This window comes from Pyrus communis, chromosome 2 (genome assembly GCF_963583255.1).
Source record: "Pyrus communis chromosome 2, drPyrComm1.1, whole genome shotgun sequence".
Classification (NCBI taxonomy): Eukaryota; Viridiplantae; Streptophyta; class Magnoliopsida; order Rosales; family Rosaceae; genus Pyrus; species Pyrus communis.
The window spans coordinates 17,637,856-17,660,360 of record NC_084804.1 but is presented as its reverse complement, the minus strand read 5'-3'; the positions used below and the strand labels follow the sequence as shown (position 1 = coordinate 17,660,360).

Below are 22,505 nucleotides of genomic sequence, written 5' to 3'. Positions count from 1 at the left end.
GAGTTCACTAACTCTGACATAAATTAAAATAATTTAAATAAAATACCGATTATTGTCAAAAATTAAAAACCTGTTAAGAATGAACAAATTTCAGAACTCTCTCCATCACAATTCACTAAATTACATGAGGATAAACCATCTTGGGCCTTAAAACATACATTTTTTTTTAATATTACTACTCTCTCTTCATATCCAAAACTTTGGTCAATACAACTGTTAGATCCCACATCGCCCAGGGGAATGCATAATATATGCCTTAAATGTACATGCCCACCTCCATATAGCACGAGGCATTTCGGGAACTCACTGGCTTCAGATTCCATCGGAACTTCGAAGTTAAGCGAGTTTGGGTGAAAGCAATCCCAGGATGGGTGACCCACTAGGAAGTTGCTTATGAGTTCCCTGAAACAAAATCGTGAGGGCGTGGTCAGGGCCCAAAGCGGACAATATCATGCTACGGCCGAAGTCGTGTTTGGGACGTGGTAGAGCTCGGGTCGGGATGTGACAATTTGGTATCAGAGCCACTCTGCCGTGTGGTGCGAGTGTGCCAATGAGGACGTCGGGCCCCTAAGGGGGGTGGATTGTTAGGTCCCACATCGCACAGGGGAGTGGATCTTCTATGCTTTAAATGTACATGCCGACCTCCATATAGCACAAGGCCTTTTAGGAACTCACTGGCTTCGGATTCCATCAAAACTCTGAAGTTAAGCGAGTTTGGGCGAGATCAATCCCAGGATAGGTGACCCATTAGGAAGCTGCTCGTGAGTTCTCAGAAACAAAACTATGAGGGCGTGGTTGGGGTCCAAAGCGGACAATATCGTGCTACAGCGGAGTCGTGCCCGAGATGTGGTGGAGCCTGGGTCGAGATGTGACAACAATACACAAAAATATTTAGAATTTTAGAGAATCCTGTATAATGCATTAAAGAGAAGATTTTTATGTTTTAACCTTTTTTTGGTTGAATCTCATGCATGTTTAATGAACTTATACATTCAAAAAAAAAAAAAAATACAATATATGACTGGATCGAAATTAATCTCAATTATTTCATCAAAGAAAGTGAGATTTTATAGGACCGGACTAAATTTAATCTCAATCTTATTTCATACACTTTCTATTTTATAGGAATGGGCTAAAGTTTTGGATGAAATGATTGTGGAAATCATGGAATTCCATGTAAGAAACCCTAAAATGAAGTGAGCTTAATCAGTTCACGTTTAGTGCAATTGTATAGAACAAAATGGTTGTATTTCATTTAGGACTTATATGTGTGACTCGTACAGGATCAGAGCCACAAGGGAGGGAAACTTGAAGTTATAATTATTTAAATTAATTAGCGGTTAAATGGATAAACTGCTTGTAATTGCATCATTGATGGGAGGATGAGTTGCAGTACATATATATATATATATCACTTTGGTCTCTCTTCTCGGGTACGTATGATCTTTCACACTAGAAGCAATCCCATTTAATGTTCTTGGATCAATTTTGTAATCAAGAGAAGAGAAGATATGTGATTAACTTGCTATCAATGTCTTCTACTACAAGTAAGTAAACCCTTATTGTTTGTTGTCATTGATGCATGCATGATACTGCAATAATTGCAATAGTTAACATTTAATGTTAAATTATCAAGTTTTTGGTTTAGGGTTTGATTGTTAACGATCCTTATATATATTCATCATGTGGCATTAGAGCCCACAATTTAAACCCTATCTAAACTCATACTTGTTTCAAGTATTCCGCTGTGCAAAGTTGACATTTTTATAACCTCCTAATTCGTTGGTGATTGCATGCTAATACGATTTAAGTTCAACACATTGACTACTCAGATAATTGATACATGTACTATGCATATGTGTATTTCTTAATTTTGTGTAAATTTGGATATGCTATTTTTACTTGAGTTAACATGATGTGTTTAAAATATTGTTCAAAAACAATATTCATATCATTTTTCAGTAATGTGTCTGGTTTGCAATTGAGTACGATTATGATAATAATTCCATGAAATATGCATCTGCAAACATATTAGACAAGTGAATTCTGAGACTAATTCAGTATAACACCAAAGTGTAGGACTAAATTATCATCTCAGAATAATGTAGTATCATGGATCATGGTGATATGCAAATATTAACAAGTTAAACACTTCCAAATAAGTAAGTTTGCTAGGTTCGTTTGTATAATCAGTGTATAGGGAGTGATGAAAAACATGCTATATGTGTACTCAAACTCACCCAAAGGTGAGATTTACATCTAGTATTGGAATTTTTTTTTTTTTTTTTCATGATTTGGTTATGCAACAATTTTGGAACTCATAGTTATGTATGGTCAGTTTTTTGCCCAAAGGTGTAACTGAAACCATAATTGAAGTGTGACAAGATGTTAGGTATTCATTCTTGGTCATATATTTATGAGATCTTTTCCAAATTCCTTTTGATTTAAAGCAGGTTTCAATATGATGAGCCTGGTAAATATGGAGAAATTGAATGGCAACAATTTCAAAACATAGATGCAACAACTCGAGATGAATCTTGGCATGCTACAATTTAGTATTGCATGGAAATAGAGCTAGGGATAAGCGCTAGCCAATGGTTAATACTTCAGAAAACACCTTAGCAATTACCAGTAATGCCCGACCTCAGCCTTGTTTTTTGTTAAATTGAGTCTAGAACTTTACTATTTCATTAATATTCAAAGTTCCTTAACCTGCAGCCTTGATAGATGAAAGTACTGCACAAGAAAGGAAGCATTTCGCAAAATGGGAAGGGGCAAACCAAATGTCTTTGCTCATAATGCAGAATGCAATGGAAAAGCATGTGAAGGAAGGAATTCCTAGTTGTGACTTGGCTAAGAACTATTTGGACAAAATAGAGGAGAAGTTCAAAAGATCAGACAAGGCTGACACTGGTGTTTATCTATCCGCATTGATAAACACTAAACATGATGGATCATGGAGTGTTTGTGAACACTTACTGAAATTGGTTAACATTGCCAACAAATTAAATGCCTTGGATATTGGTATCACTGATCAGTTCCTTGTGCATATGGCTCTTTACTCACTGTAAGATGATTATGAGCAATTGAAAGTGAGCTACAACATTCAAAAAGAAATTTGGAGCATTAATGAATTGATAGCCATCTGCTGTCAAGAGGAGAAAAGATTGAAGAAAATGAGGTCTCAGACCAGTGAGTTTGCTAACTTTGTGCATGATGGAAAAGGCAAGGGGAAAGTCACTGGTGTTAACAGAAATGAGAATTACAAAAGGAAAGAAACCGCTTGCATTAAAAAAGTTTGTATCAACTGCTAGAACAATTTATGTTTCTAAGAAGCACTGCAAGTCCATTGTGTTAACTATGAAGACAAATGCATTCTCCATTGCTTCTGGACCTAAGTACAATCACAATAGTGTTAAAAAATGTCATTTCTGTCATTCTGAGAATCACTTGAGGAAGGATTGTCTTGCCTTTAATGCTTGGTTGATCAAGAAAGGTAAAACAACAATAAATGTTTTTGTGACAGTAGAGTCAAATATGATTTTTATTCCTCAGAATTCTTGGTGGTTTGACACAGATTGTTCTATACATAACAAATTCTTTGCAGGGATTTCAAAACCAGAAGAGAACAAGTAATGAGATCTACAATGTTTATGTTGGAAATGGGAATAAAGTTGCAGTTGAATCTGTTGGTTCTGTCAAACTGCGATTGTCAACTGGATATGTTTTGACTTTAAGTAATGTACTTTATTTCCTTCAATGAGAAGGAATTTGTTTTCTATTATAGAGTTTGTAAAAAATGGTTTTTCATTTGTAGGGGATATTAATCAAATTAAGTTTTATTTTCAAAATCAGTTTAAAAATCTACTCGGTTATGCATTTCCAAATGGTGATCTTTCGCAAGTTGAATGTTCTTATCACCAGGAATATCTCAGTGTTAAACATTCTGCTTCAAAACGTATGTCCCTAAATGACAAGTCTTACATGCTTTGGCATAAAAAACTTGGACATATTTCAAGAGAAATGATGACAAGGTTAATTAAGAATGGAATATTGCCAAAGTTGGATACTAATGAAACTGTGGAATGCATTAACTATTTCAAAGGCAAAACTGACACCTCAACAAAGAAGTGTGCAGCAACAAGAAACAATGATCTCTTAGAGATCATACATACAGATGTATGTGGACCATTTCCAACAAGAACCATTTGTGGAAATTCATTATTTGTTCTCTTCATTGATGACTTTTCAAGATATACCTTCGTATATTTAATTTTTGAGAAGTCCCAAGTTTAACTTGTTTTAAGAATTTCAAATTAGAAGTTGAAAAACAATTGGAAAAATTAAATAAGATTGTGAGGTTTGATGGTGGAGGTGAATACTATGGAAGGTACACATAGAAAGGACAACAAAAGGGTCTATTTGCCATATTTTTGGAACAAGAAGGAATTGCAGCATGGTATACAACTCCTAGGACACCATCACATAATGGTGTTGCTGAAAGAAGAAATAGAACACTGAAGGAAATGGTCAGAAACATGTTTTCTCATTACCAGCTTCCAGAATTTCTTTGGGGAGAAGCAGTGAAAACAACTAATTACATTTTGAATAGGGTTCCAACAAAAGTAGTGGCATCAACACCATTCGAATTATGGACAGGTAGGAAGCCTAATCTATCTCATTTTCACACTTGGGGATGTAGGTGTGAAGCTAGACTTTACAATCCAACTGAAAGAAAATTGGACATAAGAACTGATGAGTCAATTTTATATTATATATTTTACCTTATTCTTAGTATGTTTTGGTAATTATTTTGGTAAAATTTTGATACTTTGATTTATATTTTTAATATAGGACATAGCAAAACATGATCAAACGGATGAATTTTGAAGTGATTCAAATTGAAGGACATTCATGTGTCTCTTGGTTTGTTCGTATCAAAATTTGGGATTTTTCTACTAAGCGGTTATTTTTTTGCGACGGAATAAAGGAGCAGTGGGCAGTGCTGGAAAATGACGTTTCTGGGCTTAAATTACGTTTTTGGAGCCCAAGATGACCTCTGATGGGTTTTGGCCTTCTGAAGAAGTGTTCAGAATATTCCAAACCTTAAATCTAGTTATATTGGGCCAGTTTTGGAGCAGTTCTAGGGTCCAAAATGTGGCTGTTCAGATTTTAGGCGAATTTTACCATTTAATTTAGGGCTATGTTTCCTATTTTATTTTAGTTATTTAGTTTCCTAGTTCGATTGGAAGACCTTTTATTAGGAGGATTTAATTTCAGCTAGGTTAAATAAGCTTGGTGGCTTCATTCTTAAAAGCTTCTTCTCCATGCGTTCTTGAAGAGAGGAGATTGGCCAAGCGTAGAGTTTTTCAGACTTTTTCCATTATAGGTGTTTTCGATATTTTATTATTTCAATAAAGAACTTTATGATCTTTATTATGAATATGCGTAACTAATTCTCTTTTTGCTATGGTGAGGCCATGAGCCTTAGTAAGAATATGTAGTTTCTCTTCGATTTGCTTATGATTATATGCATGTAGGTTTTTGAGTTATTAATCACTGGTTTAAACTATCTAATTGTCTTGATGCTTGATCACCATTAGGATGTTTAGAAAAGTAATTTGATGCAATTTTGGTCGGAGGTCGGTCCCTGAAATTGACGATGGCTTCTTGTGATTAATATGTGCAGGTTCACTTAGGATGAATACCACGTCTTAAAGGATGCACTGTTTTCAAAAGGTTTCACAAAACTTAACGAGTCATGCATGTTTAGATTTGATCTGAATACCACAGATGGATTGCATGTTTGATATATGCTATATGTTGGGGGTCCAAGTAGGTATATATTAGGAAAACTTAACCTTCGAAATATGCATGTATAAGTCATAAGTAATTGAGAGAACTATATAGGATTGTTATGGTGACGGTGGATCCCTAGTGCTTTCTTAATTTGATTTTTCCAAAACTGTTTTCTTTTCCCTTCAGCTTTAATATTGCATATTGTCTTATTTTTATTAGTTAAATTCGTTTTATTAAATTGGGTCATAAAAATCAATCACCTCAATTCTCTCCTCTACAACAATTAATTGGAATTTGATTTTCTTCGATTTATTTAATAATCCTTGTGGAGAATGACCTTGTAAGATCCGTTTACACTACAATAACCTTGTCTTTCTTGCAAGTAATATAGGAGTTTTTAACCCTTTTGCATGTGTGGTAAAATTTCTATCAAGAACCACTAGTTGTTATTTTGTGGGTTATGCAGAAAGGTCCAAAGGCTTCAGGTTTTAGTGTCCTAATGCATTTACTAGGATAGTGAAGAGTAACAATGCCAAATTCATTAAAGATTGCAGTGATGTGCATTGTTATTCCAAAACTTCATATGTGTTTGAAGAGAAATGAAGAACCTTTGATCATTGAGAGTGAGTTGACTAAAAATGCCACTATCAATGTTTTGATACCTATGCCAATAGTGAGTTCACAAACAGGGAATATTGCACATATGCCTTCTTCACCAATTCATACAATGCAAGATGTTGTTGCAGATCCATTGCAGCACGATTTTCATGATCATACATTACAACAATCCCTTTCTGTATCAATTTCCAATTCTTCTCAACAAGTACTTGCACCTGCATCACTTCAACACCTATGCTAGAGATCTTACCAATTCAAACAAGAAAGTCTAGTAGGCCTAAGAGGTTTGCTATTCCTAGTGATTATCTGTGTTACTTGCAAGAAGTAGAATTTGACATTGGTGATCATGATGATCCAACCACATACCAAGCAGCAATAGAGAGTTCAAAGTCCTCACAATGGCAAGTTGCCAAGGAGGATGAATTGGAATCAATGCGCAAGAACAATGTTTGGACATCGATTAACCCATTGGATGTAAATGGGTGTATAAGACTAAAAGAGATTCACAAGGAATGATTGAGAGATATAAAGCAAGGTTGGTGGCAAAGGTTTTTACACAGATGGAGGGTCTATATTATAATGAAACATTCTCTCCAGTTTCAACCAAAGATTCATTTTGAGTGATCATGGCACTCACTGCTCACTTTGATCTTAAATTACACCAAATGGATGTTAAAACAGCTTCTTAAATGGTGGTCTTGATGAAGAGATATATATGAAACAACCAAGTGGATTCATTGAAAAAGGGAGGGAAGATATAGTTTGTAAACTTAACAAATCAATATATGGACTCAAACAGGCCTCTAAACAATGCTATAAAAAGTTTGATCAAGTTGTGATAGATTTTTGTTTTGTAGAGAACAAGATTGACAACTGCATTTACTTCAAAATGGTAAACCACTTTTATCTTTATGGTTCTTTATGTGGATTATAGTTTACTTGCCAATTTTGCCGTTCATTTGCTTAAAGAAACCAAAAGCATGTTTTCCAGTAGCTTTGACATGAAAGATATGGGTGAAGCACACTATGTTTTAGGCATTGAGATTGCTAGAAATCGGTCTAAAAGATGGTTAGGCTTGTCACAGAGAGCCTACATTGATAAGGTTCTCAAAAGGTTTAATATGGAGAATTGCAGTGGTGGAGATTTACCACTTGGCAAAGGTGATACATTGTCATTATCTCAGTATCCTATAAATGACTATGAAGTGCAGACAATGAAGGATAAGCCTTATGCTTTCTTAATTAGTAGTGTGATGTATGCACAGGTTTGTACCAAGCCTGATTTGGCTTTTATGTTAAGTGTCTTTGGAAGATTTCAATCGAATCCAAGGTTGGTTCATTGGAATGCAGGAAAAAAAAGTGTTGAGAGACATGAAAATGACTCAGTTGTATGTGTTGTGCTATCATCATGTAGACAATCTGGAACTCGTATGTTATACTAATGCAGACTTAGGTGGATGTATAGATGACAGAATGTCTACCAATGGCTATATTTTTCTAGTGTGGTGGTGCTGTCTCATGGAGGAGCAAAAAACAAACTACAAGAGCAGTATCCACTATGGAGTATGAATATATTGGCTGTTTTGAGGCAATGAAACAGTGTAATTGGATAAAAAAAAAACTTAATTTATGAGATAAAGATTGTGAGAAGCATTGAAAAACCAATCAAGCTTTACTGTGATAGCAGTATTCTTTGCTAAAAACAACAAGAGATTAGAGGCATCAAGGCTTATAGATATTAAGTATTTGAAGGTTCAAGATAAAACTAGAGAGGGTGTGATTGACATTCAACATATCAGCACACATGACATGGTTGCAGATCCAGTGACAAAGGCTTTGAATGTTACAATCTTCAATAAACATGTACAGAAAATGGGTTTGCAGTCAACATTTGATGTTCTTTAAATGTGGGAGTAAGCTACACAAATCTGTATGTATTGTGTAAGCCATTAGTAATGTAATAATGCTAATACATGTGCTATAATCCTAAGGGTTAATGTTTTTAAGATGCTTAATGATTATTCAAGTATCTGAAGTACCTCGTGACCAAAGAAATGTGGGAGTATTTGACTTTCATGCAATCATGTCCCAAGAATTTTGTTCTCTCGAATACAACATAGATATATTGAAGGTTAATCAGTTTGTGGTTTTAGAGTTCTAACATTGTATCGAATGTTGAATAGCTCTAAAACTCAACTGGTGAATTTTCAATATATAGTTGTTAAAGTCATTGAGAAAATGCAATTAGTGATCACATTTGTATGTATATTAGCAATTCAAGTTAATGAACAGATTTTGCTCATGTGGGAGAATGTAAGAAACCCTAAAATGAAGTGAGCTTCATCAGTTCACGTTTAGTGCAATTGTATAGAACAAAATGGTTGTATTTCATTTAGTACTTATATATGTGACTCGTACAGGATCAGAGCCACAAAGGAGGGAAACTTCAAGTTATAATTATTTAAATTAATTAGCAGTTAAATGGATAAATTGCTTGTAACTGCATCCTTGATGGGAGGATGAGTTGCGGTACATATATATATATATATATATATATATATATATATATATATATATATATATATCACTTTGGTCTCTCTTCTCGGATCTGTATAATCTTTCATGCTAGAAACATTCCCATTGAGTGTTCTTGGATCAATTTCATAATCAAGAGAAGAGAAGACAAGTGATTAACTTGCTATCAATATCTTCTACTACAAGTAAGTAAACCCTTATTGTTTGTTGTCATTACTGCATGCATGATACTGCAATAATTGCAGTAGTTATCATTTAATGTTAAATTGTCAAGTTTTTGGTTTAGGTTTTGATTGTTAACGATCCTTATATATATTCATCATTCCAAAATTTTTAGACTTACCACTTAGTACTACAGTCTAATAGTATTTCTCTTCACTTGTAAGTAACAGGTTTTAGATTCGATTCTCACCAAAGGCGAATTTTGATCCACACTATTGCTCGCCCATTGTGAGGCTAAGCCCACCTCTTCCCCCTTGGTATGGATAATATCGTTTGTTAAAATAAATAAAAAATTAGACTATGGATTGTGTTCAATGTCACCTACTCAAGACTTTTACATAAGATTAAAGGGTGAACAAGAAACTATTGAGTTGAAATTCATGTGCTAATAAAAGTGTAAGCGGGGAACTTTGAAGTCTCAAGTGTCATGTGAGAGATTCCTTCATTACACAGCTAACGAACAGAAATGAATCGAACTCTATGCCCCATATACTGTAAACAAAACAAAACCATGCATATAATGCAGCATCCAATGAATCGAACTTCTTTACACTGCTGTACAGCTGAAACCTAGGCCAAAGATCCACAAATATACATATTTCATCAAGTGGCTGCAGAAGAAGGACAATATTAATTAGATTATTTAGTGATACTTTGTAGTCTCCCTATATAAGCTAAGATTAAGATGTGTATAATGCAACGTTGCTGTTCATGGAGTCCAAAAACAGTTTGGTTTCTTGTATACTCTTCATAAGGCATCCAACGTTTTATTATGGCTCAAACAGGCCGACAGAAAAAGGATGAAGAGGAAAGTTCGATAATTCAATGTCTGTATAAGAAAAAGCCCATGTGACCACTGGTTGGGGGGGTGGGGAAGGTGTTGAGTTGAGATGGGAATGAGCTGTGATACGACAATTGCAAGGAGTTGCTACAAAATTGTACCCCAATTAGCTCCCTTGTCGGAGCAAAAATCCATTTACAACGCCATTTTTTTGTCTCAAGTTTTAGCTCCCCGACTCTAGCTTTTCTCAGTAAATCGATGCTCCAACAGTCACTTTTAAAGCCACTAATTAATCACATATATTTTACCACAAATTTTGTTCTCTCTCATAATCAGCATGCTTTTTTTTTCTCATATCTGTGGTAACTTCCAACACGTACGTGTGAATAGTTTAGCAAGCTTTCTTCGTGATGACAACCACAATAAAATCGACTTCGCTATTCGCTTTCCTTTTTCTTTTAGTTTTTCTAGATGAACGAATTATTCTAGTTCTAGATATTCATTGTTCAAAATTATACGATTGACTAGTAGAGTCAGTATACATGCATGTAAATTGTGTGTGTATGGCATTGCCCTAGCCCGAGTAGAGCACGTACAAGAGAATCATTCAATGCAATTTAGCCTTGGCCTTCTTGGAATGTTCATCGCGCTTTCCATAGATTACATGTGATGGCCTGTAACTAACAGGAAGGAAAGGATTTCATAATATCCAAACAAACAGCAAACAGATTAACCAGAAAAGTTGTTCTATCAATCATCACCTTTCATACCAATTTTCAACCGGTGGTACACATGTCCTATATTGTTGGTACATCATGGATTTTCCCCCCGGAAAGAGATCCTCTTCGGATCTCTTCCACCAAGACTAACAGATCAAGTGATCTAGGCCTTTCAAATTTCATCAAACGGCCAAAAATTATTACAGATTTTAAGGGGTCAAAATAAGTGGGCTGTTGGATGAAATTTGAAAGATCCGTATCACTTGATCTGGTAGCCTTGGTGGAAGAGATCCGAAGGGATCTCTTTCCTTTCCCTCCCACACAAACACCCACACTAGGTGATCTATGGCTGTATATTTGCAAGAAATCGTAGGTGAAACATGTATTTAACCATGAATTTCTCTTTTATTACGTAAAAGAGACCGCTACACTCATAGTTATATATATACAACTAATGACATGTATGGTAGAGAAATCGATCGGCGGTGAAAAATCCAAAAGACAAAATGTTTGCTACATGGGTATATGAACAATTGCGCAATGCATGTCATAATACAATTCGACAATGCAATACTGCATATTATGGACAAATTCATGTAACAAAATATTATTTGAAAAAACTTTTATCAACTTAAGTGATTAAGAACCTTCACTTAGCAACTTAGGTCTTGTATTCCATTCCCTAATAATGTGAATCATATGATTACCCTTTTGTGTTGATTTCGTGCTTATATTCAAAATGATGTTGTTTTGTGTTTTAAAAAAACAACATATATATATTTTTGGACATATTAAGGACAAGAACTAGGAGAATAAAAATTATTATTAAGGAGAGAGAGATGATTCGGAACTTTTTCATTAAATTACAGGATAGAGAGTTTTGCCCCTAGGACAAATGGATATAAATTCAACATCCTATTTATTAAAATATTGGACCACATGCAACTATGATATACACCATGTAGCAATATGTACTATCTTCACTATTTTAAAGATAAAAATATATAAGTGTGCAAGAAAATTTTGAATTTTTTTATCCATCATTCTTGGAGATACACCACGTGGCAAGTGGTGTAACTTGAACACTTAATCATAAGTTTCAAATTTTGATCCCTTGACCATTACAAGCATGTGACTAACATGTTCCACTTTTAAGGTATATTAATTAACACAAAAGCACACACCTGTTATAACTGGAGTGAAAACATAAGTTCATTAAACATGCATGAAGGCTATTGCTTGTTAAAATTGAATATTATTGTTGATGCCCAAAGCATAATTGTTATAAATGAGAATTAGGAAAGGTAGCCATTTAAATGAAATGGTGGTTTTTAGCCTGCAGCTATTTGTCTGTAATATTAACAATTAAAGCGCGAAGTTTTGGTCTCGTGCATGTTTAATGAATTTATGCATTCAAAAATGGAGAGACAATATAGAACTGGACTGAAATTAATCTCCATTATTTCATCGAAGAAAGTGAGATTTTATAGGACCGGACTAAATTTAATCTCAATTCCATACACTTTCTGTTTGTATGATTGAACTGTTAACTAGTAATCAAGAGATATTACTGATGTGGAATAATGAAGATTGAGATATTAATTAAGGCAGTGTGTTCATTTCCTTACATTATAGTTCACTAACCCTCACATAAATTAAAATAATTAAAATAGAATATCGATTCTTGTCAAAAATTAAAAACCTATTAAGAATCAACAAATTTCAGACCTCCCTCCATCACGGTTCACTAAATTACACGAGGATGAACCATCTTGGGCCTTTAAACATACATTTTTGAATATTGCTACTCGCTTCTCCTATCCAAAACTTTGGTCAATACCACACGAAAATATTTAGAATTTTAGAGAATCCTGTATAATGAATAGAAGAGAAGAGTTCAATGTTTTAACCTGCAGCTTAAATTGTTAGAAAAAGTTACTCATGTATCGGAAGTTCTTTGTTCTCTTATTCATCACTGTATTTTAAAAAAACATATAATTATAGTCCAAAAAAGAAGACATTGTTATAAATATGTAAAAGTTAAAGAAATAACCTTTTTAGTGAATGGAACGAAGTAGGTGTAAAATGTCACACTGAAATTATAGCACAAAAGGATAACAAATAAAAGACGAAGGATTACAAATAAAATGTCATTTCTGTCATTCTGAGAATCACTTGAGGAAGGATTGTCCTGCCTTTAAAGCTTGGTTGATCAATAAAGGTAAAACAACAATAAATGTTTTTGTGATAGTAGAGTCAAATATGATTTTTATTCCTCAGAATTCTCGGTGGTTTGACGCAGATTGTTCTATACATATAACAAATTCTTTGCAAAGATTTCAAAACCAGAAGATAACAAGTAATGAGATCTACAATGTTTATGTTGGAAATGGGAATAAAGTTGCAGTTGAATCTGTTGGTTCTGTCAAACTGAGATTGTCAACTGGATATGTTTTAACTTTAAGTAATGTACTTTATTTCCTTCAATGAGAAGGAATTTGTTTTCTATTATACAGTTTGTAAAAGATGGTTTTTCATTTGTGGGGGATATTAATCAAATTAAGTTTTATTTTCAAAATCAGTTTGACAATCTACTCAGTTATGCATTTCCAAATGGTGATATTTGGCAAGTTGAATGTTCTTGTCACCAAGAATGTCTCAGTGTTAAACATTATGCTTCAAAAAGTATGTCCCTAAATGACAAGTCTTACATGCTTTGGCATCAAAAACTTGGACATATTTCGAGAGAAATGATGATAAGGTTAATTAAGAATGGAATATTGCCAAAGTTGGATACTAATGAAACTGTGGAATGCATTAACTGTTTCAAAGGCAAAACTGACACCTCAACAAACAAGTGTGCAGCAACAAGAAGCAATGATCTCTTAGAGATCATACATACATATGTATGTGGACCATTTCCAGCAAGAACCATTTGTGGAAATTTATTATTTGTTCTCTTCATTGATGACTTTTCAAGATATACCTTCATATATTTAATTTCTAAGAAGTCCCAAGTTTTAACTTGTTTTAAGAATTTCAAATTAAAAGTTGAAAAACAATTGGAAAAATTAAATAAGATTGTGAGGTCCGATGGTGGAGGTGAATATTATGGAAGGTACACAGAGAAAGGACAACAAAAGGGTCCATTTGCCATATTTTTGGAACAAGAAGGAATTGCAGGATGGTATACAACTCCTGGGACACCATCACATAATGGTGTTGCTGAAAGAAGAAATAGAACACTGAAGGAAATGGTCAGAAGCATGCTTTCTTATTATCAGCTTCCATAATTTCTTTGGGCAGAAGCAGTGAAAAAGCTAATTACATTTTGAATAGGGTTCAAACAAAAGCAGTGGCATCAACACCATTCGAATTATGGACAGGTAGGAAGCCTAGTCTATCTCATTTTCACACTTGGGGATGTAGGTGTGAAGCTAGACTTTACAATCCAACTAAAAGAAAATTGGGCATAAGAACTGATGAGTCAATTTCATATTATATATATTACCTTATTCTTAGTATGTTTTGGTAATTATTTTGGTAAATTTTTGATACTTTGATTTATATTTTCAATATAGGACATCCGACTTCCTCTGGAGCAAAACATGAACAAACGGATGAATTTTAGAGTGATTCAAATTGAAAGATGTTCGTGTGTCTCTTGTTGTGTTTGTATCAAAATTTGGGACTTTTCTACCAAGCAGTTATTTTCTGGCGACGGAATAAAGGAGCAGTGCGCAGTCTTGGAAAATGACATTTTTGGGCTTAAATTGCGTTTATGAAGCCCAAGATGACCTCTGATGGGTTTGTGACATTCTAGAGAAGTGCTCAGAATATTCCCAACCTTAAATTTAGCTATATTGGGCCAGTTTTGGAGTAGTTCTAGGGTCCAAAACGTGACTGTTCAGATTTTAGGTGAATTTTACCATTTAATTTAGGGTTATGTTTCTTATTTTCTAGCAAATCTTCCTCAGTAATAGTATCCCCACAGAGCTTCATCTGAAAGGTAATTCTGAACAATGCAGAATTGTACTCTGCCACTGACTTGAAATCCTGGATCCTTAGGTGAGTCCACTCATAGCGAGCTCTTGGAAGAATCACCGTTGTTTGGTGATTGTATCTGTTTCTCAAGGCCTTCCATAGAGTTAACGAATCTTCAATCGTTAAGTACTCGCTCTTTAGTCCCTCATCAAGATGGCGACAAATAAAAATCATGGTCTTTGCCCGACCTTGAGAGGATGAGTTGTTCTCTTCCCTTATAATATCTCCAAGATTCCCTGCTTCCAGATGAATCTTGGTATCCAGTACTCGAGTAAGTAATTCTTCTAAGTAATGTCCAGGGCAGCATAATCAAGCTTCGTCAAGTTCACCATTCTCATTGAAATAATATAATATAGAATGAGCGATTATTCCGTACCACTCAAGTAGCAGGAAAAATTTAAATACGCAGAGTAGAGTGGGCGATTATACCACACCACCTAAAATTGCAATGAAATTAAACAGCATGCAAATTTAAATATGCAAGGTAGGGTGGGCGATTATACCGCACCACCCAAAATTGCAGTAAAGTTAGATCTGCAGTCCAAGATAGGCAATGATACCGCACCGTCTTGGATCGCAATAAGATTAAATTTGCAATTCAAGATGGACGATTGTATCGCACCATCTTGGATTGCAGTAAAATTAACATAAATAAATACTAGGTTAGTAATCAAGATCTACACCAAACAAGAAATCAAAGACGTATGTAATTGTTAGGTTGAGAATTAAGAGCAGGTATGGAGCAAACAGTTCGTCGCGAGGGTATATCGCGCAGTTGAGGCAGAGGAAGAAGATGAACAGTAAAAACCTTCGAGGAAACCTTTTTTTTTCGTTCGGCAAAGAGAAATGAGAGAATAATTATATTTAGAGTGTCGTGCTGATAACGTGTTATAAATATGTAAAAGTTAAATAGATAAACCTTTTTAGTGAATGGAGAGAAGTAAGTGTAAAATGTCACACTGAAACTATAGCACAACATGATAACAAATAAAAGACGGAGGAATAGATGATGTTATTGATCTTTCTTTCTTTCTGTCTGTATGTTTTTTGCTGTGTATTGAAAGCATACGGAGTGCTCTAATTATAGAGCAACTCCAATACTGATGCATTAATTATACATTGAAAATTTACAACACCCTTTTGGAAAATATGATCTCCTGTATTCCCAAAGTCCACATTCATCTGCCAAGGATTTCAATATTACTGTGCCAAGGTTACTGTGGGCATTCATTACCCACTAGCATTTTCAACAGACATCTCATTTATATATCTATGCTAAATTTTTGGTTCAAATTATTGTGGAAATCATGGAATTCCAAAGTTTTTAGACTATGGATTGTGTTCAAAGACCTACTCAAGACACTTTTACATAAGATTAAAGGGTGAACAAGAAATTATTGAGCTGAAATTCATGTGCTGAAAAAAGTGCATGCAGAGAACTTTGAAGTCTCAAGTGTTAGATGAGAGATTCCTTCGTTACACTGCTGATGAGAGATGCATAGTAATATAGTATTTGCTGTACAGCTAAAAGCTAGGCCAAACTTCCACAAATATACATATTTCATCAAGTGGCTGCAGAAGAAGAAATATTAATTAGCTTACTTAGTAATTAATCTGTAATGTCCCCTTCTAAGGTAAGATTAAGATACTGTACGATGTTGCTGTTTTTGGAGTCCAAAAAAAGTTTGGTTTCTTGTATATTAATTCTTAATAAAGCATCCAATTTTTCATTACCTATGCTGGTCCAAACAGGCCGACAGAAGAAGGATGAAGAGGAAAGTTCTATAATTCAATGTCTGTATTTAAAAAAAAATTTATAAAAATAAAAATAAATAAATAAAAGCCCATACGACATAAGAGCATCTCTCCAGTTATAGCGTGATGAAGAGGAAAGTTCTATAATTCAATGTCTGTATTTAAAAAAAAATTTATAAAAATAAAAATAAATAAATAAAAGCCCATACGACATAAGAGCATCTCTCCAGTTATAGCGTATAACGGGTAGCTAATACATGTTTATCTTTGTAGCAACGCCGGCAAATGTCGTATTTACAACTTGTTGATGCTTCAATCGAGAGGAAGGGGGGTGGGGAGTGCGTGAAGGGGGAATCAAGTGAGATATAAGAATGAGTAAATACATGTTTATTTTTGTAGCAACCCTGGCAAATGTCGTATTTACAACTTGTTGATACTTTAACCGAGAGGAAGGGGGGTGGGGAGTGCGTGAAGGGGGAATCAGCTGAGATATAAGAATGAGTAATGCTAGGAAGACTAAATTTGTAAACTAAATGATGTGTCACCAATAGGAATAAACACATTTATCAATATTTAAGTAATAAATCAATCATCAACTTTCATATCTTTTTGTTTTCAAAACTGTCTCCAAATTTAATCTCTCTAGAATTATCCTATAAAAATTGGAAGGAGTTGCTACAAAATTGTACCCCTATTAGCTCTCCTTTATCCAAGAAAAATTCATTTACAACACTTTTTTTTTTTTTTTTTTTTTTTTTTTTTTTTTTTTTTTTTTTTTTGGTCTAGAAGTTTTGACTCCCTGAATTTAGCTTCTCTCGGTAGATCGATGCTCCCAGAGTCACTTTTAAAGCCACTAATCACCTATTTTATCACAAACTCTTTTCTCTCTCATAATCATTGTGCTTTTTTTTTCCTCTCATATCTGCGGTAACTTCCAACACGTACGTGTAAATAATTGTAGCTAGTTTTCTCTGTGATGATAACCAAAGCAAAATTATACGATCGACTAGTAGAGTCCGTATCCATGTATGTAAATTGTGTCCACATGGCATTGCCTTAGTCCGAGTAGAGCACGTACAAGAGAATCATACAATGTAATTTGGCCTTGGCCTTTTTGGAATTTTCATCGCGCTTTCCATAGATTACATGTGATGGCCTGTAGCTAACAGGAACGAACGGATTTCATAATCCCAACAAACTGCAAGGAGATTAACCAGAAAAGTTTGCCTCTGCTATCATTCACCACCTTTCATGCCAATTTTTAACTGGTGGTACGCCTGTCCTATATTGCAGGTACACCGTGGATTTTTTCCCCCACACAAACACCCACACTAGGTGATCTATGGCTGTATATTTGCAAGAAAATCCTAGGTGAAACATGTTGTATCTAACCATGAATTTATTTATTTTATTACGTAAGAGAGACTGCTACACTCATAGTTACATATACAACTGATAAGATGTATGCCACAATGTACATACACATTGAGAGAGGTGTCAAGAAAACAAATGTACATATAGTAACCACCACAAAGTTACAAACATCCATAGCACTATGGGGCGAACAAAGTTGCTCTCCTAAGGTCATTTTGACGACTTGTGAAGACGTATTTTATATGAGCTATCAGATTAATCTAACGGTAGCAACACTAATAAGATTATATAATTCTGTTACACCTAAACAAAATGAAACTCCACAAAAATAGGGTTGTAGGAGTTTTGAGACCCCTCTTGTCCCATATCAGGCAACAGTGGTTTTTCACTAGCTTTTATATAGGCTTATTCCTTCTTCTTAGTAATTAGAACTTGGACCATTTGGAATGAGGATTGAGGTTTGGGCCACTAATTGTGTGGATTAGGCTTTATGATTATACTATAATATTAATATTAATCAATCAACACAAGGGCCTTGGGCCTTGGGGCCAAGGAATTAAAATTAATCTGATCAATTAGTTTTAATTTCGAATTCAATTAATTAAAAACGTTTAACTCTTTGGAAAGAGTTGTATCTCTTTGGAAAGGGTTGTATAACTTCAGATACATCCAAAAGGTGTTTGAAGAGGTTTGAAAGAGCCTATATAATTGGAGTCGTCAGTTCCATCAAAGATCATCTTTTCTTCCTCCTTGTCTTCCGTACAAAATTTCCAGAGAGTAAACACACAAAGCAATTCGCTAGAGTTCTATAATCCAGTGCGGGTTGTAGAATTAGATAGTTGTATCCTGATCGAGCAGACATTGTGGAACCACAAGTACACGAGTGGAACGGAAATACTGTTCAAAGGACATAGCGTTTGCGCTAGCCTCTACCTTCCATTCATTCAAGTTAGTATCATTTTAATTTTTTGTAATTATTGTGTAATTGCATTCTGTATTGCAAGTATTTTTTAATAATAAAGTATAAGTATTTCGATTCTGTATTTTTATTATTTTATTGTTTCTAAATTGTTCTCCAACAGTTCACAACTTCAGATTTCTTAGGTTGAAGGGAGAACAGGCCGTGATTTCAGATTTCGCAGGATCCTCGAACTTGGGAGAACAGCCATGTCTTCTTCTCCCTCGTCTTCCCTTTTCCTCTCCTCTTCTTTCTTGTTTTTGTCATTTCTGGCATTCATTCTTCCATAATCCTTACTCCTTAATTAATCTCAAATCTTTCACATCCATCGATCGATCTAGCATTGCATTGCATCTGGGATTCTGTTATGGATTACAATTATCTTCCCCTTCTCTCATCAGGAAATAACACACAGATTAAACAGAAAATAAAAGGAGGAAAAGAAAAAAAACTTCACAGTTTGGATCAGCCTTGATCAAGGAAAGGGGAGGTGGTGGTGGATTTACCAAATTATGGAGCCTGACTATTATTGTTGTAAAAGAAAAAACCTTCACAATTTGTTGCTCTTTTGACTCGATAACTAGATCGTTTCGATTTCGAATACTGGTTCTATAATTTCTGCGAAATCTGCCGACGGCATGATTTTTTTTTTTTTTTTTTTTTTTTTTTTTTGCATTTCATTTTGTTTAGATGTAACAGGATAATATAATCTCATCAGTTTTACTACCGTTAGATTAATCTAATGGTTCATATAAAAAAGGTCCTCACAAGTCCTTAAAAAGAAGACCTTGATCGGCAGTGAAAAATCCAAAAAAGAAAATGTTTGCTACATGGGTGTATATATGCATCTGTCGTAATACAATTCGACAATGCAATACTGCATATTATGGACAACTTCATGTAACAAAATATTATTTGAAAATCCAAGAGTGAGTTTTTTCTTGGATTAAATAAATCCAAAGAGAGTTTAGACCAATCAATATTCACTTGCTATATATAACGTACGTCAACATGAATTGTAGGTTTTTCACATGTAAGTTGGAGAAAAACCCGTTTCACCATAACAATTAACTCCTCTTCCTCCTCCTCGTACCGGCGGCGCCACCCTCCTCTTCCACCCCCAAAACCACCATCACCATCACTGATACACAATTGGGAATGTAAACGCATCCATAATCTTCCCCACCCGAACACCAAAGAAACTCCATCTGCCATAAAAATGATCCCATTGTTACGTTAATGTTTTGATTAAATAAACATGAATATATGATGATTAAAGGAAGAATCGCATTGCATTGTTGACATTGTTGAAGGACAAAAACCCATCTCCGATTGGGATTTTCTGAGGTGGGTTTCTTCAGTTTGAAAGTGTTTCAGGTTTTGGGGGGCCTTGGCCATGGCGGCGATTGTGAAGGAGATCCTGGCAAGGCCAATACAATTGGCGGACCAGGTGAGCAAGGCCGCCGACGAGGCACAATCAAACAAACAAGAGTGTATGGAGCTCAAATCCAAGACCGAGAAGCTCGCCGGCCTCCTCCGCCAGGCAGCGCGTGCGAGCAACGATCTCTACGAGCGCCCCACGCGTCGCATCATCGACGATACGGAACAAGCCCTCGACAAGGCCCTCACCCTCGTCATCAAGTGCCGAGCCACCGGCCTCATGCAACGCGTCTTCACCATCATCCCCAGCGGCTCGTTCAAAAGGATCGGTCAGTCCCTCGACAACAACATTGGAGACGTGTCGTGGCTCCTCCGAGTCTCAGCCTCCTCCGACGACCGCGACGACGAGTATCTGGGGCTTCCCCCGATCGCCTCCAACGAGCCCATCCTCTGCCTCATTTGGGAACAGATTGCGACCCTCCACACTGGCTCGATGGAGGAGCGATCGGATGCGGCAGCTTCTCTAGTGTCGTTGGCAAAAGACAACGACAGGTACGGGAGGCTGATTATTGAGGAAGGCGGGGTGCCTCCGCTGCTGAAGATGCTGAAGGAAGGAGGAAGCGAAGGACAGGAGAGCGCAGCCAGGGCAATTGGGTTGTTAGGAAAGGACCCCGAAAGCGTCGAACAGATTGTGAACGCGGGAGTCTGCCCAGTGTTTGCGAAAATCCTCAAAGAAGGCAACATGAAAGTCCAGGCGCTTGTCGCCTGGGCGGTCTCCGAAATGGCAGAGAATCATCCGAAATGCCAAGACCCTTTTGCGCAAAACAATGTCATCCGATTACTCGTGAGTCATCTCGCTTTTGAGACGATTCAGGAGCATAGTAAGTACGCCATACCGAGCAAGCAACAAATGTCGTTGCACTCGATTGTCATGGGGAGCAGCAAGAACACCGAGCATCAGACGGCACACCCTATAACGGGGAATCAAAACACGTTTAGTCAGATACAGAATCTTGTGAATAGCGCAGTGACTATGAAGAATCAGGGTTCGGCTCCCCCTGACTCTGGTCATGGCCAAGGGAACCCAACTCAGAATAGCAATCACCAGAACCTTCATCATCCACCTCCAACTCACCACATTGCGAGACCACACAATCACCATGTGGCACTGTCCGGGGCTAGCATCAAGGGGAGGGAGTACGAGGACCCCGAAACCAAGGCGGAGATGAAGGCAATGGCGGCGAGGGCGCTGTGGAAGCTTTCCAAGGGGAATGCGAGTGTTTGTGGCAGCATCACGGAGTCAAGAGCGCTTTTATGTTTCGCAGTTTTACTAGAAAAAGGTTCTTGGGACGTTCAGCAGAATTCGGCCAAGGCGCTGATGGAGATAACCGCGGTGGCTGAGCAGAGTGCGGACTTGAGGCGGTCGGCTTTCAAGCCAACATCCCCCGCCTGCAAAGCCGTGGTCGAGCAGCTTCTGAAAATAGTCGAAAAGGCAGACTCCGACCTGCTTGAACCGTGCATACAAGCGATCGGAAACTTAGCAAGAACTTTCAGAGCGACAGAGACGCGATTCATTGGCCCATTGGTGAAGCTGCTCGACGAAACAGAAACGAGTATTTCTACGGCGGCTGTGATTGCACTGAATAAGTTTGCATGCACTGAAAATTTCCTCCACGTAAATCACTGTAAAGCGATTATAGACGCTGGGGGAACCAAGCATCTGATTCAACTGGTTTACTTTGGGGAATCCGGAGTGCAGATTCCGTCGTTGATTCTGCTGTGCTACATCGCACTGCATATTCCGGACAGCGAGACGCTTGCTCAGGAGGAGGTACTGATTGTGCTAGAGTGGTCGACGAAGCAGGCTCATTTGGCGAATGATGAATCAGTCGAACAATTGTTACCGGAAGCTAAAAGTAGGCTGGAGCTTTATCAGTCTAGAGGATCAAGAGGATTTTATTAATGTAATCAAGGTGTACAATATTAACTTTTTAGGGGATATAGCCAAAAAAGATTTAATCTCAGTGTTAACTATTTTGTTTTTGTTTCTTTGTTATCTGAAGATGTACATAACATATATATGTGAATTAGGGTTCAGGGTGCCGAATTTCCTGCGCTAGCTTCTGCATTTTAGTTTCTAGGTCCTTTCTTTTCAAGTTTCTTCATTGTTCAAACTGAAACTTCTGTCGGAGGTGTAATGTAGTTTGAGTTATTTTGGGTTCTTTTTTCCACATTGGGGAAATCCAAGTAATTAAATTTACGACTGTAGTTACAAGCATGAGTACAGGTGAAATTATATTTCAAGGACGCTGCAAATTTG

The 22,505-nt window shown here is 36.2% G+C and overlaps 1 protein-coding gene across 1 annotated transcript; it reads left to right on the top strand.

Annotated features, from left to right (window-relative positions):
* Positions 1-20,201: 20,201 nt before the first annotated feature.
* LOC137723559 (uncharacterized) lies at positions 20,202-22,296 on the top strand. The gene has a single exon (XM_068462762.1). The coding sequence runs from the start codon at positions 20,202-20,204 to the stop codon at positions 22,146-22,148; it is 1,947 nt and encodes a 648-aa protein (XP_068318863.1). The 3' UTR covers positions 22,149-22,296.
* Positions 22,297-22,505: the final 209 nt, after the last annotated feature.

Bases quoted from the DNA above. Each gene is read 5' to 3' on its own strand.
- LOC137723559 (XM_068462762.1), top strand. From the start codon at position 20,202: ATGGCGGCGATTGTGAAGGAGATCCTGGCAAGGCCAATACAATTGGCG.